Raw genomic sequence first — 18,796 nt, forward strand, 5'->3', positions numbered from 1 at the left:
TCATTTTTTAGTTGTCTATGAAATATTTTATGGAAATAGATTAATATAGAAGTTTTCTGATTTATTTAAGCAGAAGGTGTCACTTAAGAGAAAGTCCACATACTACTATTTTCTAAGTAGATATTGTGTTGTTGAGTTAGTTGCTTTTGTTCTAGAATTGTGTTTTTTTTCTTTTTTTAAATCTTAATTAGGTTTAAGTATTGTGTAAGCTGCATCAATGGAGCACATACAGGGGGCCTGGAAGACGATCAGCAACGGTTTTGGATTCAAAGACACAGTGTTTGACGGCCCCAGCTGCATCTCCCCTACAATAGTTCAGCCGTTTGGCTTTCAGCGTCGGGCATCAGATGATGGCAAACTTACGGACTCGTCTAAGACAAGCAACACTATCCGTGTTTTCTTGCCAAACAAGCAAAGAACAGTGGTATGTAAATGTTTCCTTTCAGAAAATTTCGCGGTCCATCTGCCTATAAAAAAGCATTTTGGATAATTTTACTCACCTTGAAGATGGGCAAAATCTTCACTGTCACTTAGCGTCTTTATTAATTGGCTTTCCAGTTGCAGATTTTATTACTTTATATTGCTGTGTTCCTTCCACATCCCCTCCCCTACTTTCCTCCCACTCCTTGGCCTTCCTTTTATTATTACTCTTGCCTGGAATATCTTCTGCCACTTCATTCAAACAAATAGTATGTTTTTGTGGGGGGTTTCTTGAAAAGACTTTTCTTTTGAAGCTCCCTTAGACCTTTCCAGCTGATTTTTATGTATGTATGTGTTATGGATATTAAAATGCTTACTAAATTTTTTGGACATTACAGTCACATATACAGAAGAAAATAAAATTACCTAGAAAAAATTATTTTGGTAAATTTTGTAGGCCCCAGGCAAAGCTGAAGGTAGCTTAGAAAGTACAGCAACTTAGAAACTGCCTCTCAGTTTTCTGACATAGAATCCCAACTTTTCCAAGAAATTACTGCTCAAAACAGTTTCTTACTATTCTGGGTGAAAAAACCCTACCTGGTTAAAACAGGAAAGTGAAGTTGTGCTAATTTTGCTTGGTGGGACATTTGGAAAAAACCTTTAATTCAAAACTTCCACACCTCCTCCTTTCCCACCCCCATTTTTGAGTAAAATCAGTGCATTGTCTTTTTTTCTGTGTACCTAGGTGAGACAAAGTTCTGAGGTTAAGAAGTTCGGTCCAGAATTTTCTGTTTGTTTCTGACAGTTCTGCTCTCCTCTCCCCAATTTACTAATAAATTCCGTTGTACTTCTTTTGTGAACTTCAGGAGCCTCCCAGTTACAGTATTGTATATTTATGTACGTTTTGAACTGAAGGCAAAACTCAAAAGGTATTTAAATAGTTTGAGTAAATTTATTTTTGTTCCCCTTCCTAAAAATAAAAGTTTAATGGCTGGCAAAATAAATAGTAATAACCTCCTTATATTTCAACAGTGGCCTTTCATTTGCAAGATGATTTTTACTTACTATTGCTCATTAATTTTCTTTCTAACCTTAAATGGAGAACCCAGATGGGGAGTGTGAATGTAATGGGAAGCTGAAGGCAAGCTGAAGACCATATAGTACTGCTTCAGGGTGTTACCGTGCCAGTCTTCCCTATTCTCTACTACCAGATTGCCTGAAAACTGGGAAACTTAGTTTGGCATAATGATTAAGTGTATGGGCCTTTAAGACAACCAGGCCCCAATTTAAATCCCTGTATTGCCTTTTATTAGCTGTATCATCTAGACAAGTTACATAATATTTTGAGCCTCTGTTTCCTGACCTTAATGAAATGAGGCTCATGCTGAATACAGTAGCAAGTTTATAAGAAAATGGTAGCTATGATTGAGTTTTTTCTACATCTGTGTAGCCCTTGACAGCTTTCCGTTTAGCACAACTGGTGTTTGGAAACCAGTGATTTGGAAGCTTGATTCTCATACAGCTTATGAGAAGGCTCTAGCAGAGAAAGTTAGTTTCTCCTAATTCTTTGACCAGAGATGGACCATCACTCTCTGGAAGAACCGTCTTCTTTCAGCAGGCGCCCATCTTTAGGGGACCACTGGAAGGAGTCACTTGCTGGTCAGCATGATGAGTCAGCAGTTTCTAATCATCCCCAGGTTGTTTCACTGCTTGGAACCCAGAATGACTCTCATAATCACTTAGTGGGCTCCAGAAATTAGTCAGACTTAACTAATTTCAACATGTATCCATGGGGAGTTGTAGAGAGGAGAATGACTGAAAGGATACATATATGATTTAATTAATTGTAGAAGTGTAATTGGTAGTTGATTGGAAAACAAACAAACAACCTTTTTCTTGTCGTTTTGTACGTGTGTGTGTCTGTCACTGCCTGTTTACTGGATGGGTGATTGGACCATAGCTGAGGACCATTAATTTACCATTAGAATCACCTGACATGGGTTAAAATACAGATTCCTGGGCTTAATTCAAGATCAAGTGAATCAGAATCCTTGGATGTGTTGGAGTGGGGAGGCTGGGAATCTATATTTACAAAAACTCCTTGGCTGATTCTAATGCCAGTCACATTTGGGAACCCCACTGGATTAGAGAATATTTAAACTGTCTAGCTCTTAGAGTCTGTATGTCTTTTATTTATTTATTTATTTATTTTTTAAAGATTTTATTCATTTATTAGAGCAAGCATGAGCGGGGGGGGGGGGGCGGGGCGCAGAGGGAGAAGCAGACTCCCTGCTGGGCAGGGAGCCCGACGTGGGACTCAGTCGCAGGACCCTGGGATCATGACCTGAGCCAAAGGCAGACGCATAACTGACTGAGCCACCCAGGCGCCTGAGTCTGTAACTTTTAATGAAGATTAATGATAGAGCACAGATAGCACTTTATATATTTCAGAGCCCCATTACACAGTATTTGATGCAAGTAATGATTGTTAGTGTGTGTTTTACTCTTCATTGTCCTCATTCTTGGTGTCTTATCTTCATAGTTCAGATCAGTATATCTCACTTTCACTTAGTTTTGTTTCTGAAAAGCTAGAAGTTGGTGGATCTTTCTAAGGGTATAACTGCTTCAAGAATTCTAAAATAAACTTGCTATGGAACATTTTAAATAAATACTTCAGACTTTTCAAATAGATCCAAGCACACACTCACCTCCCTCTGGGAAGGGACTGGGTGGGCCACTGTCGGCTCTAACACTTTCACTGAACACAGGAACTCCACTGAGAGCAGTGCACAAACCCCGCAGATCTACATTCTGTTCTCCTTACTGGCCAATCTGACTCTAGTTGCCTCACTTTTAATTAACTTTATTGGCTTTGAAAACAAAATGTATGGGGGGTGCCTGGGTGGTTTGGTTGGTTGAGCATCCGACTCTTGATTTTGGTTCAGGTCATGATCTCGGGGTTGTGGGATTGAGCCCTGTGTTGGGCTCAGTGCTGAGTGTGGAGCCTGCTTGGGATTCTCTCTCTCCCTCTGCCCCTCCCTCCCTCTCCTCTACCCCCTGTTGTGTGCAACTCTCTCTAAAAAATAAAATAAAAACAAAATATATGGGGCCTTTATCAAAACTCTTAAGGTTTTTTTTTCTTTTTTTCCTTATGTTAACCATACATTACATCATTAGTTTAAGGTCTTTTTGTTTTAAAGATTTTTTTTTTTAAGATTTTATTCATTTATTTGACAGACACAGCGAGAGAGGGAACCACAAGCAGGGGGAGTGGGAGAGGGAGAAGCAGGCTTCCCGCTGAGCAGGGAGCCTGATGTGGGGCTCGATCCCAGGAACCTGGGATCATGACCCGAGCCAAAGGCAGACGCCCAACGACTGAGCCACCCAGGTGCCCCGAGGTCTTTTTATATAGCTGCCATTATTAGCATCCCGAGTACTCACACTTCTACTAGGCCTCTGAGTGCCTGCCTAGGTTTTGAGGATTGGGTACAGGAGAATGTGGAGGGACATAAACTAAGGCTACCTGGAATGGTGTGCGCATTTATTTAGACTCATGGTGTTTGTCTTTGTAGCAGGACAGGAGCTCTGTTTCCTCTTCTTGCTTGCCCTTACAGGTGTGAAGTGTATATGAAATGGAATTTTTCTTAGGAGGATAAACCATTTTGTTGAAAACAGGTTGAAATACAAATTTTGGCCAGAAAAACTCTTGTTTGCTTATAGAACAGATTGGTTTATTTTCCTTTCTGGTGGATGTTCATGCTTGCATGTACATTTCAGCGAGTTAAACAAATTAGAGCTGTGTAAAGAGAAGTTTGATCATTTTATCTCTCTCAGCCACTCCCTGATGTTAATAGCTAGAGGCGTATCTTTTCACACTCATGCAACATATATAAACATACATCGGTTTCCCACCCTTTGAATAATCTGACTCTGTTATTGTGAAAAATATTTTCCCACAATTAACATATCATGGATACCCCTCTCTCTAGGTCATTATAAATAATATAGTAGTGGCAGTGACATATAAAGATATTCTAGGCTTTATTCAAGCACTCACCTATTGCTGGACATTCCACGTATTTCCTGCATGTGTATGTATTTACCATTACAAACAATGCTGTCATAAATCTACATATATCCCTACAGAATGATGCATTTATTTCTGTGCTCACTAAGGGATGTGCAGCCTTTGTTGGTTCTAAAGATGGTCTTTTGTTTATAGGTCAATGTGCGAAATGGAATGAGCTTGCATGATTGCCTTATGAAAGCACTCAAGGTGAGGGGCCTACAGCCGGAGTGCTGTGCCGTGTTCAGACTTCTCCATGAACATAAAGGGTAAGAACTCAAAAGTCAGCTCCTTTTTCATACTAGTAAGGAGCTGATGGCTTCAAATAATAACAGTTCCCATTTCTTAAAAAGTATACTAGCTTCCTATAGAATATTATGTATTTATATGCCCTTGTTCATAGACAACTCAGAAAAATAAAATACTAAGAACTTGAAATTATTGCTTGAACATTGCATTGAAAAAAGAATACATATTAGGTGTTGATAGTATTCCATAGATGGAAACAGTAGTGTCAGGTGATGTGTTTCTTGAGAGCAAAAATTTTTGTGTTTCCTGGAATGCAGTGGAAGAATGGGTACTCAGAAAATGTTTGCATTATTATTTATAGTTAAAGAATCTTATCCTCAAGAGATTAACTCTTTTGTAATTCATTCATTTTTTTTTTAAGTTTTTATTTAAGTAATCTCTACACTCAATGTGGGGCCTTGAACTCAGGACCCTGAGATCTAGAGTTACATGTTCTTCTGACTGAGCCAGCCAGACATCCCTTATTCATTCATTTTTTATACAGTTAATGTTTATTGAATCCCTGCAGTTTGGCAGACATAGGACTAAAAGATGCAAGAGAATTTCTGCTTCAAGGAAGATCCATAGTTAATCTTCTTTCTAATGGTGGTGGCAAGATAGAGGTATCCGATCAAAGGCTAGGAGTAATAACCCATAGCTTCCATACTTATCCATTATCTATTATTATCCCCCCCCAATTTGGGGGAAGTAATCTTTACTTTCTTCTTGGAAAATGCTAGTTCTGTTACTGATCTTCAGCTTACATCTTTTCTGTTTCAAGGAGTTCCACAGTTTGAGAGAATAGCCTAGGGAATGAGTCAACTCAAAAGGGCCATCTTAAATTCCACTATGCTGTTCCTCTCAGCTTAGGAGGCAGTTTTTTGAAGTGCAGATCTTTGAAGCAGATGTCAGCTTTATCTGAATGTAGGCCCCAGGTTGGTCTCAAGCTAATCTGTAGTGCTCCTTAAAGACTAGAGGGATTCTGGGACAGTGAAGGGCTTGTCCACTCTCATCCAAGGCCACATTGGTTTAGAGCTACCGTCGCTTTTCTCTTGGACAGATAGCACCTGAAGACTGATGAGAACACAGGGTTGCCCCCCCCCCTTCTTTAGGGTGAAATAGGACTTTGGAGTCCTTGTATAGGGAATTATATTAAGGAATGGATTATATGCTATTGGATAACCAGAAAAATGGCTGGAATAGGCTTCTGGTAAGCAAAGGGAGAAGTTTGAATTGTGCTATATATGTGTTGTTTTCTCCCTACTTTAGAATGTTCTTCCTTCAGGAAGTGGGCCTGATGAACTAACTACACAAGACATGAGAAAGGAGTTTCATTTTTTTTTGAAGCTTTTTACTTTGTTGTATCTGTTTTTCTGTGTTGTCTAGGCACAGAAAGAATGGTGGCAGAGTAAATGTTAAGACAGTTAAGTCCACTATCAACTTATATTTATAGACCCTGCAAACAGCTCTACATATGTGAGCCTATTATTAATAGAAAAGTGCATTTCATTTGCAATTCTTTTGTATTTATGTATCTGCCTGACTGAAGTAGGCTACAGAAGATTAAATTTTGCTTTTACAGCAATATTTATACCCAATTTTAGGATTTTAGAATTTTTATAGGATTTTAATATCACAAAGCCCAATGTATTATGTATTTACTTTATCATGAGATCATTATAGTTCATTCTTTTAATACTTTTTTTTTTAAGAGAAAGGGAGGGGTGGGGCAGAGGGAGAGCGAAAGGAGAGAATCCCAAGCAGACTCCCTGCTGAGCACAGAGACTGACTTGGCTGGATCCCACAATCCCGAGATCATGACCTGAGCTGAAATCAAGAGTCCAGACGCGTAACCGGCTGAGCCATCCAGGAGCCCCGTTGTGTAGTTCGTTATTTTAAAATAACCTTTATTCTAAGAGCACAAGCTTTAGAGTCCAGCTGAGCTGGATTCCAACATAGGCCTTTACACCCACTGTGTGGCCTTGTTAGGGCCCCCATTCTCTCATTTTTAAGATGGGGATAATAATGCGTACTTGATAGGTTTGTTGTGTGAATTAAATAAGCTAGTGTTATATGGGATTAAGTTTTATGTTTATATAGTAAGAGATAAATGGTAGCCATTGTTGTTTATTGGCCTTGAACTCTTACCTTGTTTAAACATTTCCCTTTTATATTATGTTTTTAAAAATCCCCTTCAGTAAAAAAGCACGTTTAGATTGGAATACTGATGCCGCCTCGTTGATTGGAGAAGAACTTCAAGTAGATTTCCTGGATCACGTTCCCCTTACAACACACAACTTTGTAAGTTACAGAGTTCTTCTCTTTTTGTGGCATGTTGGGTGCTTTGACTGGCATAATAGGACTTTCTCAGAGGTACGAGGCATATAGTTGGATTGTTCAAAACTGCCATTATGCCATTGTTTACAGTAAGGCAGTTTAGGTTTAATTAGCCACAGATAATACTTTAATTTCTGGGCATGAATTTTACAAATGTTGGAAGTACGATTCTTCATTCTGTTTTAAGACCTCTTGGAGACCAAGACGGAAATTACTTTGTCTTTTGTTGTCTTTCATTTATTCAACATAATTTACACCTGTGTTCTTGTTCTAGGCACGGAAGACCTTCTTGAAGCTTGCCTTCTGTGACATCTGTCAGAAGTTCCTGCTAAATGGATTTCGTTGTCAGACTTGTGGCTACAAATTTCACGAGCACTGTAGCACCAAAGTACCTACTATGTGTGTGGACTGGAGTAATATCAGACAGCTCTTGTAAGGCATTGTTCTTATTTCAAAGAATATAAGTGGGTGGGAAGGTATAAACTCTTTTGAAGGTGCTTATTGTATATTTGACTGACAAGTCTGGGTTTTAGACTTATTGAATGAATTAGCATGATCTGGAAACCATCTACTTTAGAAATATGACAGTTCTGAAGCCAGCGAGTTTTAGTGTGGCACAGCTCTCTAAAACAAGCAGGTTATAGGACTGTTATCTGTCAAATAGAGATTGATGTGCTGTGATTTAGTAAAGCAAACAACAAAAGGATGTGAAAACCAAAAAGACTTTCGGCTATCCTCTCTCAGCAGTATCATCTATTCGGTTGCTAGTAGACACTACTCTTTATTTTGTTAAATATGCTAAACAGACCTTTGTTATTGAGAAGGGGCAGAAAGCGTGGTTGGTGTTATTTTCTTCACCTCTAACTGGAGAAAACATTAGTTTTAAAGTGATGTAAAACTTCAAAAGATACTTGTGTTTAGTGAGGTTTAAGTTGAAACTACATGTTCCAAATTGCCTTTTAAGAACTGTTAATGGGGGTATGAAAAGTCAAAATTTTATCCCTTTTTGAGAGTCCTAGAAAAACAAAGGGAGTGTTGTCATTAAACCATGATGGGAATGCCTTTTTTGCTTTTGCGGTAGTCACATTGCTTTTGCTTGTGTAGCCTGAGTGGCACAGGCTTGGAGTTCAGCAGACATGGGTGAGAATCTTGGCGTTACCATTAACTAATCACCGCTGAGCCTCAAGTGCACTCATCTGAAGAAAAAGGGTAGTACACTCCTTGCAGGGTTCCCGTGAGGATTTACTGAGGTAGCACCTGTGAAATTGCTGGGCACAAGTGTTCATCTCATTGAAAGAAGATGCCAGTTAATGCTAATCACTTTTATTTATGATTTTTGGTGCTGAATGACATTTTTCATATTCGGTCTTTTTATAAGTGTGTTTCCAAGACAGAATATTTCCAGAAAAGTTCTATGTGATTTAGCTTATCATGTACCCTACGATAGTGTTAAAACTGGATACTGGACCAGTATTCTTTTTTTAGAAATGCACACTAGAGCCTGTATGTTCATTGGCAGGTCAGTATTGTTCACATTCTGTACTCATTCAAACCCAGTCATTTGGGTTGGTGGTCCCTTTTGCTCTGGGTAGCCTAAAATGGTCGAGCAAAATGTGACTAGAAGATTTGACTAGAAGTTTGAGTAGCTGTTAGCAAGAGTAGCAAGGCAAGGCAGTCTGACTCTGTAAAATTACTGCAATTCTTCCTCTGATTTCATGTAGATTGTTTCCAAATTCTACTATTGGTGATAGTGGGGTCCCAGCACTGCCTTCTTTGACAATGCGTCGGATGCGAGAGTCTGTTTCCCGGATGCCTGTTAGGTAATTTTTTTACTTACAGCTTTTCTTTGGAAAATTCTGTTGGGGTGGGTGGGATTAAAAGCCTGAATACAAAAGACTGGAGTTCCTTTGCATTCCCTTCTCTCCCTGTGTAAACCCTTTACTACCGCGGGACTTAATATTGGTGTTAAAGCAAAATGTGGTCCTGTAGCTTTTACATTTTGGAAAGTGACTGTGACTGCAGTTTTCTTCTATTATCATAGCATGTCCCTTTATAGCTCATCACATTTTAAAGAGCTTCAGATTTTGCCTCCCTCCGTATGGTAGCAAGTTGTACCTCAAGGGAAGGGTCCCAAAACTATATACAATGATCCAATAAAAATAAAACTCCTAACTTTGGAATGCTAATTATGGCCTTGCATTGCTAAAATCATGGTATTTAATAGACTGCAATCTTTAAAAAGAGTCGAATTAGCTTTTTTTAATTTTTATAAAGATTTTATTTATTTATTTGAGAGAGAGAGAGCACAAGTGGGATGAGAGTCAGAAGGAGAAGCAGACTCCCCGCTGAGCAGGGAGCCCCCGATGTGGGACTGGATGCCGGGACTCCAGGATCCTGACCTGAGTCGAAGGCAGACACTTAAGGACTGAGTCACCCAGGCGCCCTCGAATTAGATTTTTAATATGAATATCCTTTCTGATGCGCCTGTGAGTTTGGACATAACTTGTTTTTATTCTGATCTCCACCTTTAAAGTCAGAGCTTTGTTGAGTTCATTGTCTTGTTCAGTGTTACATGTGAATTTGGAACCTAAAATAAAATCTGCATCTTCGTCAAAATATCTGACTTTAATGTATATATAATTGAATAACATTTAATGACCTTTTAAAAACTACCATGGAAATTTTTAAAGGCAGCATATCTCAGAACAAGGAATTTGTATTGAAATGATATCTGGATATACATTTGTGTATGACTTTTATTTTTCTTGATAATTTGAAAAGCAAGTCTGACCAAAATTTTACATGCTTCTGAAAATTTCATACTAGAAGACAAGCTTCTGAGGGCCTAAACATGCACTTACCTGAGAAGGCAATTTTTCAGGGCAGTAGAACAATTTCTCTTAGAAAAACTAGCCTATTTTTCCTTGAATTCATGCATAGTGTTACTTGAATCTGAACAAAACTCAAAATAATCTGTAGAGCAAATAATGAAAATGTTATACTTACTGCATGTTCCCACTATGGTTGATGGGGGAGTGGGGTTGGCTGGAAGAGGCCAGTGATTATTTCACAGTTGCGCATTGGCATCTTGAAAACTGAATTCACGTTAACTGACTTTGAAAGCTGGTTAAGTTGGGAGAGGGTGCATAGTGGCTAAAATGCTGGCTTTTTTGCAGAGATGCTCAATAGTCTGTCTTAAATCTAAGACTCTTCCTTCAAGCTCTCTAAATCAGTCTGGGCAAGTGCCAACTCGCTTGGTTGGTGGTGGCATGGTTGGCAAATGCCAATCTATTGTCTCCTAGAGATGGTCTGAAAATTTTGTATATTCTGTCAAGGTGATTTATTAAATAGAAGACAACTTAAAATGTATTGTTGTTTTCATGTGAATTCCAAGCACATGTATTCTTTCCTTTTCAAAAATTGGCATGCAAAAGCACCTAGACAGAAGAAATTTTTTAAGTGGTGTCTGTTGAAAGAAGGGAACATTTTGTCCAAGGTTTTAGTACAAGTAGGATTTGTCCCTGAGTATCTTAATGAAGTAAATAGTTGAAAGACTTCACTAGTGGGGAGGGCTGAGTGTCATTCATGGAGTTTTCTTTTTTCTCCTCGTCTAGTTCCCAGCACAGATACTCCACACCCCACGCCTTCACATTCAACTCCTCCAGCCCTTCCTCTGAAGGTTCCCTCTCCCAGAGGCAGAGGTCGACGTCCACACCTAATGTCCACATGGTCAGCACCACCCTGCCTGTGGACAGCAGAATGATTGAGGTAATAGGGCCCCTTGTGGGTGGTGAGGAGTATCAGTTTGTTATTGGGGTGGGGTTGACTGTTGTGTCAGAGAGTTTTGGGTTTCTTTTTCTTTATTTTTTATTTTATTTTATTTTTCTAAAGATTTTATTTATTTGACAGGCAAAGACAGTGAGAGAGGGAACACAAGCAGGGGCAGTGGGAGAGGGAGAAGCAGGCTTCCTTCCGAGCAGGGAGCCTGATGTGGGGCTCGATCCCAGAACCCTGGGATCATGACCTGAGCCGAAGGCAGATGCTTAACGCCACCCAGGCGCCCCAAGTTTTGGGTTTCAAACCTGATAAAGAATGTTGCTGCATTTTCTCAGGACCCTGGACTTTGTGAATTTATTTTTTAACCATTATATCTGTACACTGGCTCGATAATCCAACTGGAATATCATTCAAGTGGAGAACTGAAATTTCCTGAAGAAATGTTATTAACATTTGAACTCGTTCTTTCCATTTTAGTTTTGAATAGGACTTGAGTGAACTAGTGAATGAGCTATATAAAGAGTAGTTTGGTGTGGGAAAGAAAATAATAGTGATGGAGAACTACAAGCCCTCTTGAGAGACTCTTAAGTGATTTTATTTAGAAATAAAAGGGTGGAGTCATTGGATTACTAAGCAGGTTATTTAGGGAGATGTAAAAGTACCCAAAGCTGGCGTTTTCAAACTGCTTTTTCTTTTCTTGGCTTTTTGGTGTGTTCTATTTGGTTTGCTTTCTAATTCATCTTTAATAACAACTGAATACACTTAAATACTTCCTTTGTTCTTTATTCTTCTTTATTTCTCATTGCTTTGGACTAGAATAACAGCCTGAATGCTTCTCCCAGGGCGTGGTCCAGACGATTTTGTTTGAGGGGAAGAGTAGGTATTCTTCTTCATGCCTTTGCTTTCTTGTAAATTAACAGGATTGCTAAGACTGTCGGACAGTAGCCTATCAAAAATGAAACAGTCACTAAGTTAAATTTTATATTTCTTGCCAGACTTGTTTTCCTGTTTTCTTTTTTGACAATAGAGTGTATAGGAGTTTTAAAAAAAAAAATGTGGGATTGCTGACAGGTGAAATAAATTCTCAAGTGAGATTTTGAGCCAAGGACATTAAAATGTTTTTAAAAAAATTAATTCCAACCAAAGACTAATGCTAGATTTATTTAGTTGGTGCTCAGAGCATCACTGTTGTATTTATACCTCTTTTAGAAACGGGACATGTCTATTTGCTTGATATGCCCTGAAAATCTTTTGCTAAAAGCTTATCAGTGACAGCTATGTTCTCCCTGCATCATGAATTGTTCCTTGAAAAATCTGAGGGACACCTGCCACTTCAGGTACAACTGTACCTCAGACCTCAAATCACTTTCCAAATGCCTGTCCTACCAGTCAGAGGTGGCAGGGACTCAACAAAAATGTTGGCTTCTGCATGTGGGCCTGAACTGGCCATTTGAGGGGGCACTTTGAATAGCACAAGATTATTGTGAGGAGGTCATGTGTATGCAAGTTATGAATTTTGTTACTTCTATCATGATTAGCCCTGATAATAAAATGATATACTAGTGATTTCTGTTACATGATTTGTTTCTGTGTAAACACCCTAATACTGAGAGGGGACATTAAAAGTGAAAATTCTTGAATTTTTATTAAAAAGTAACTAGCACTATTGTATTAATTCTAAGCTTTAGAGGCAGAGCAAATTTTGATTTTTTTTTTTTTAATCACATGATTCAGCTTTTTAAAGTATACATTCTTTGTTTAAACCATTTGTTGTTCTCTTTAATATTTAGATTACAAGATGATTGAAAAGTTCTTTCTAGGGCGCCTGGATGGCTCAGTCGGTTAAGGGGCTGCCTTTGGCTCAGGTCCTGATCCCAGGGTCCTGGGATCGAGTCCTGCATCAGGCTCCCTGCTTGGTGGGGAGCCTGCTTCTCCCTCTCCCTCTGCCTGCCTCTCTGCCTACTTGTGCTCTCTATCTCTTTGTCAAATAAATAAATAAATAAAATCTTAAAAAAAATTCTTTCTAGGATAAATCCAACTGTAGAAATTAGCTCAGAATAAAATACGAGGTATATAATGGATACAGGGCAGAAAATTACTGTGACATTAAGAAAAAAATCCTAGTGCATAGTAATATAATTCTGGTCGGTAAAAATACATTGTGCCATGCTTTGACTAAAAACAGAGTGGATTAGTTGGATAATAAAGCTATAGCTGCTGAATATTCTGTTGAAATTCAGGTTATTTTTGGCCAGTGTTTTGTCTACCTGGCAGTCATCCTGTCTACTTAAAAACAGAGATTCCTGGGCTTCCCACCTTCCCTCCCAGAAATGCTTAATCAGTCCTAGCTGAGGAGAGGAGGAATCGGTATTCTTAAACACCTCTCTAGGTGATTCTAAAGACTGGCCAGGTTTGGGAACCCCAGGTCCAGGCTTTATTGCTTGGGTGGGGCTGCCAGGGGCAGCTTGGTTTATGATTCCTTTTATCTTGTAAAAATGTTATGGAGTGGAAACATTCCATTAATAGTTCTGTGAAAAAAGTATCTTTATTGTGGTTACACAAAGAAAACAGAGTTGGGGTTTCTAGAAAAATACCTTTTTGAGGATATGGAGGCCAAATGGTTTTATATAATAATTATTTCTATATTCCAAGTGAGGATTTATAAATGGGAATTTAGGTCTTATGGAAGGCCTTGTGATTGAAACTGTTCTACCCAAACAGTTTCTAATAAGTTCTAAAGGTAGTCTTTGACTTTTCACCTAAGTAGAATGTAACTAATTTCAGAGCTTACCCATAAGGTCTCCAGGAGCATTTTGTGGTGAATGAGCTCAGGGCTGAGATCCATGCGTGATGGTTTTGGGTTCTATTTTGCCACCTACTGGCTGTGTGATCCTGGTCAAGTCTCTTTATCTGTTTATATGTGTTTTCTTATATGTAAAATGTAGGTTTTGGACTGGGGGATTTATGGTCCTTCCAGCGTTTCATGATTTTAGGCTGTAATTAGTGTTTTACCCTTATCCAATCCAACTTCTGGTCAATGTGCCCTGAATTCCTAGAAGAGTAAGAGTGAGCTTCCCACCTAATCCCCAAGTTCTGTTTTTGTTTCGTTTTGTTTGAGCCTCAGTGGAGTAAGATCCTCAATCATTGGAAAGATCTCAGCTGATAGTAACTTTGCTAGTGTTCCTGCAGGAGTGTCACTTTGCTATATGCATTGCTTTCTCCTGAGAAAAGGAATGTAGTTTCCATTCCAAATGAATGTGGTAAATGAAAAAGCTAACATCAATTCTCCAAATAATTGGTGATAATCTTAGAGATAATTGGCTACTGACATTTGGTAAATTTAATCAAAGGAATGTTAGAATATATAATTAGACCTTTTGTATTTTAGAGGTTTTATAATCTACTTTGTTTCTGTAAATTCTCCTCCTCCCCTTTCCTTCCCCCAGAGAACATCTTTTCTGGTGCAGAAATTGACCAGCTTTCCTTTTCTATTTCAGGATGCAATTCGAAGCCACAGTGAATCAGGTACTTCTCCAAAGTTACTTAGCAAATAATAATGGGCTTTTTCTCTTTATGCTATGTATCTTCTGTTGGCTTATCCATGTGTGGATTCTGTTTGTCTTGTCTATTAAGCCTCACCTTCAGCCTTGTCCAGCAGCCCTAACAATCTGAGCCCAACGGGCTGGTCACAGCCCAAAACCCCTGTGCCAGCACAGAGAGAGCGGGCACCAGGATCTGGGACCCAGGAGAAAAACAAAATTGTGAGTATGGCTTACAGTACCTCCTGCGTGTGAGGATTTACTAAGAAAAACCTAGTCAGGATTGAGAATACTTTTAATTGGGGTAGGGTGGGGGCTCTAATAAAAAAACACTTAAGGGTATCATAAACATCAGTGCCATTTTTGGCATGCTCGTGTTGAAGAATTTGGTGGCTTGTTGTAAGGCAGGGCACAACTAAAATGCTATTTTTTTCAAAATATCAAAATTGGAAGTACAGGTAGTGTCCACCTTTAAAAGATAGGAGAATGGGTGGATTTGGGTTGCTCTTTTCTCTGACACCCTCATTAAACAGAGCTTTACCATTGCATGGAGTGTGTTAATGATCTCTGCTGGTTTCAGAGGCCTCGTGGACAGAGAGATTCAAGCTATTACTGGGAAATAGAAGCCAGCGAAGTGATGCTGTCCACTCGGATTGGGTCAGGCTCCTTTGGCACGGTGTATAAGGGCAAGTGGCACGGTATGTTTGGGGCACGCCTTCTACCGCAAGGCCCAGAGAGGGCCAAGGAGGGGGTCCTATCGATTCACTGTGTTGTGCCACTCGCGGTCATGCTCTCCAGGGACAACTGATTACATCTGAAGCTTGAACTTCATATCTCAGTGACATTTCACAGCATTGTTCTTAGATTCAGTGATGCTGTAATTGGTATGGTATGGTTTCCAGGTGAACCTAGAAATTGGTGAACAAGAGTTGAGCCCTCTAGTCAAGTGTCAGGAACTGATTAAATACAGGCTGCACGGGGGATGTGCTTTCAAGTTCCTTAGATGAGTAAGAGTCCACTGCTATGAGGGGGGCATGGATTCTAAAACAGAAAGCTGGAAAAAACCTTAGAGATTGGCATGTAGAAAACTGAGGTCCCAAGAGGGCAACTAACATGCCCATGGTCAAACAGCTGGGCTTAGGAAAGCCTGGAGCCTCATGAAGCAGGTTCTCTTGCGCTGCCCTGGCTCGGTTGTGGGGAACCCCCATCAAGCAGGGAACGCACAGATTTCATTCTTGAATCTATGTGGAGTGTTAGTGTTCTTATTGTAATGGAAACACTTTGTCACCTGGAAGAAAGGTACAATTTTAAAATCTGTGGACACAGCTTATGTATTTTGGCAACATACTTAACATTTTTCCCTCAGATTTTTAATGCCTCTGGCTTTAAGATGTTAGCAAATATAGGGAACATTTGTTTGAAAATGCTCCATGTTCCCCAAAAGGTGTCCTTCTGAATTCACATTTTTAATGAAGCAAAAAAACCCCTAAAGTGCCTAGCTATATTTCTAGTTTGGATGGTTTCATGTTTATCTTTATACATACAGGGGCAGAGATTGAGAGAAGTTAAGAACATCAAATGAACAGAGCATTAAAATCAAGATGTTGAAAACTGAGAAACATCTCCAGTCTTCTGAGTGCCTTATGTTAATAAATATATGGGTTTGCCCTTTGTAGCTAGCTCATCGTCTGATAAATGTCTTGTTCTTTAAGGAAACTGGCACAGGACTGAATATGTGATTCCTTTTCCTTTGACAATTGTATCTAGTATACTACCGGCCTCCCTCCCCGGGTCACAGAGAGTTTATGCTCTTGCAGGGTATTTCCCAAATAGACGTCATAAATGTCTTGGCGATTCCCTTAGAAAGGAAAACAATTAAATTTTTTTTTTTTTTTTTTTTTTTACTATTGAAGTATAGTTGACATACGGTGTTCATTTAGTTTCAAGTGTACAACATAGTGATTTGACAGTCCGGTACGTCATGCTCACCACACTGAGTATAGCTGCCATCTCGGTCACCATACGGTATTAGGATATTATTGACTGTATTCCCAGTGCTGTACCTTTAATCCCTGTGACTTATTTCTTTTATAACTGGAGGTTTGTACCTCTTAATCCCCATCACCTGTTTGGCCCATCCCCCCCACTCCTCTCCTCTCCGGCACCACCAGTTCTCTGTATTCGTGAGTCTGTTTCTGCCTTTTTTGTTGATTGTTCTCTTGTTTTATTTTTTAGATTCCACATGTAAGTGAAATCATATGATATTTTTCTTTCACGGAGTTATTTCACTTAGCATAATACCCTCTAAGTCCATCCATGTTGTTGCAAATGGCAAGATCTCTCTTTTTTTTTTTTATGACTGAGTCATACTCCATTGTGTATATATATCACATCTTTATTCATTTATGGATGGACACTTAAGTTGCTTCCATATCTTGGTTATTGTAAATAATGCTGCCGTGAATGTGGGGGCGCAGATTATCTTTTCAAGTTAGCGTTTTCGTTTTCTTTGGGTAAACACCTAGCAGTATAGTTACTGGATCTTATGATGGTTCTATTTTTAATCTATTGAGGAACTTCTGTACTGTTTTCCACAGTGTCTGCACCAATTTACATTCCTATAAACAGTGCACAGGGTTTCCTTTTATTCCACATCCTCTCCAGATCTTGTTATTTCTTGTCTTTTTGATACTAGCCATTCTGACAGGTGTGAGGTGATATCCCATTGTAGTTTTGAGTTTTTATATACATTTCCCTGATAATTAGTGATATTGATCACCTTTTCATGTACCTGTTAGCCTTTTGTATATCTTCTTTGGAGAAATGTCTCTTTAGAACCTTTGTCCATTTTTAAATCAGATTGTCTTTGGTGTTGTGTGAGTTCTTCATATATTTTGGACTTTAATCCCTTATATAAATCATTTGCAAATACCTTCTCCCATTCAGTAGGTTTTCTTTTTGTTTTTGTTGATAGTTTACTTGGCTGTGCAAAAGCTTTTATTTTGGTATAGTCCCATGGAAGAAGAATGTAATCTTGTGGGATGAAGTGCTTGTATCTGAGACAAGGCTGTTAGTAATTATAGGAGGTAGAGCAGTACATATTGCTTTTAATGCTTCCATTAGGAGCACTTAATCATTTTTATAAAAGATTTATTTATTTATTTTAGAGAGAGAGCAGGGGGAGGGGCAGAGGGGGAGAGAGAATCCCCAACAGACTCCGTGCTCAGCATGGAGCCTGACGTGGGGCTCAATCCCAGGACCCTGAGATCATGACCTGAGTTAGATGCTTAACCAGCTGAGCCACCCAGGCGCCCCTGTACTTAATAATTTTTATACCACATTTTTAAAGCATCAGCTGAAAGCCAGTAGATGTGTAGTTAAGTGGTGCTCAAATTTAAGTTTCCTCTTCTTGAGCATTTTTATTTGGGGGGATTCATAATTTTTCAAAGCATTAGTTACATTTGCCACAGTACTGTCTGTGAGCTTGTGTTTTCTCTTAATTCTGTAAGCTTTTGGACTATGGAAAGGGGATGTATTTGTTACAGTGTTACTTCCAGAAAGACTTCTGTTAGAATGTAGATAACATGTCTAATACTTTTTTTTTTTTTTTTTAAGATTTTATTTATTTATTTGACAGAGAGAGAGAGCACAAGCAGGGGGAGCGGCAGGCAGAGGGAGAGGGAAAAGCAGGCTCCCCACTGAGCAGGGAGCCTGACGCGGGGCTCGATCCCAGGACCCTGGGATCATGACCTGAGCCGCAGGCAGACGCTTAACGACTGAGCCACCCAGGCGCCCCAACATGTCTAATACTTTAAGATTCTAGTTTTTTTTTTAAGTTTCAAAAGTCAGAGGAACAAGGAGCAATGGACTTTTATGTCAGCCCCTCAGAAAGCAAGCCGTGGTCTGTGAATGAAATAAAACAAGAGGGCCAGGGAAACCATAATTTCTGGATTGTTTGTGCTATACTTCCTTCTTTGTGTGTTTTGTTGTTGTTGCTGTTTTTCTGGTTCCTGTATGTAATAAAATGTTTATTCACTTTCTTAAAAATTACAGTTGTTGTGATTTTAAAAATTTTTGATTCTACCTAGGAGCTGTGAAAGTAGACAGAGTCTCAGAGCAGCCAAGATGGAGGCCTCAGATCCATGAACTAAAGCTCACTTATTTCGTGTCCTTGGGCTCACACACAGAGCATAAGTTTGGGATCTGATTTGCCACCCTCTGCAAATGATCAACAATACAGTCAAAGGGATGCAGACAGCAGTACTGATGGTAGCCAGGGCTGTCACATGGCGTGAGGAGAAGACAGCAAAGCCCTCAGTCTTGGGCTGCGTTAGTGTTGAGGCCACCAGCCTGGTGGAGCCCATGTCCG

The 18,796-nt window shown here is 39.3% G+C and overlaps 1 protein-coding gene across 5 annotated transcripts in view; it reads left to right on the forward strand.

Moving 5' to 3' along the window:
• RAF1 (Raf-1 proto-oncogene, serine/threonine kinase) overlaps positions 1-18,796 on the forward strand; it is a 75,739-nt gene that overhangs the window by 47,049 nt on the left and 9,894 nt on the right. For 2 of the 5 annotated variants that reach the window (XM_078074902.1, XM_036073573.2), the window contains exons 2-11: positions 192-424; positions 4,643-4,755; positions 6,973-7,075; positions 7,386-7,543; positions 8,833-8,931; positions 10,726-10,879; positions 11,705-11,764; positions 14,386-14,413; positions 14,522-14,649; positions 15,008-15,125. In XM_078074902.1, the coding sequence (XP_077931028.1) occupies positions 218-424; positions 4,643-4,755; positions 6,973-7,075; positions 7,386-7,543; positions 8,833-8,931; positions 10,726-10,879; positions 11,705-11,764; positions 14,386-14,413; positions 14,522-14,649; positions 15,008-15,125 (1,168 nt within the window). In that variant the 5' untranslated portion in view covers positions 192-217. Of the gene's footprint in view, positions 1-191; positions 425-4,642; positions 4,756-6,972; positions 7,076-7,385; positions 7,544-8,832; positions 8,932-10,725; positions 10,880-11,704; positions 11,765-14,385; positions 14,414-14,521; positions 14,650-15,007; positions 15,126-18,796 lie in introns of those variants that run through there. The other 3 variants (XM_036073577.2, XM_036073578.2, XM_036073579.2) reach the window with 3 other exon arrangements.

The sequence above is a fragment of the Halichoerus grypus genome, chromosome 1 (assembly GCF_964656455.1).
Source record: "Halichoerus grypus chromosome 1, mHalGry1.hap1.1, whole genome shotgun sequence".
Taxonomy (NCBI): Eukaryota; Metazoa; Chordata; class Mammalia; order Carnivora; family Phocidae; genus Halichoerus; species Halichoerus grypus.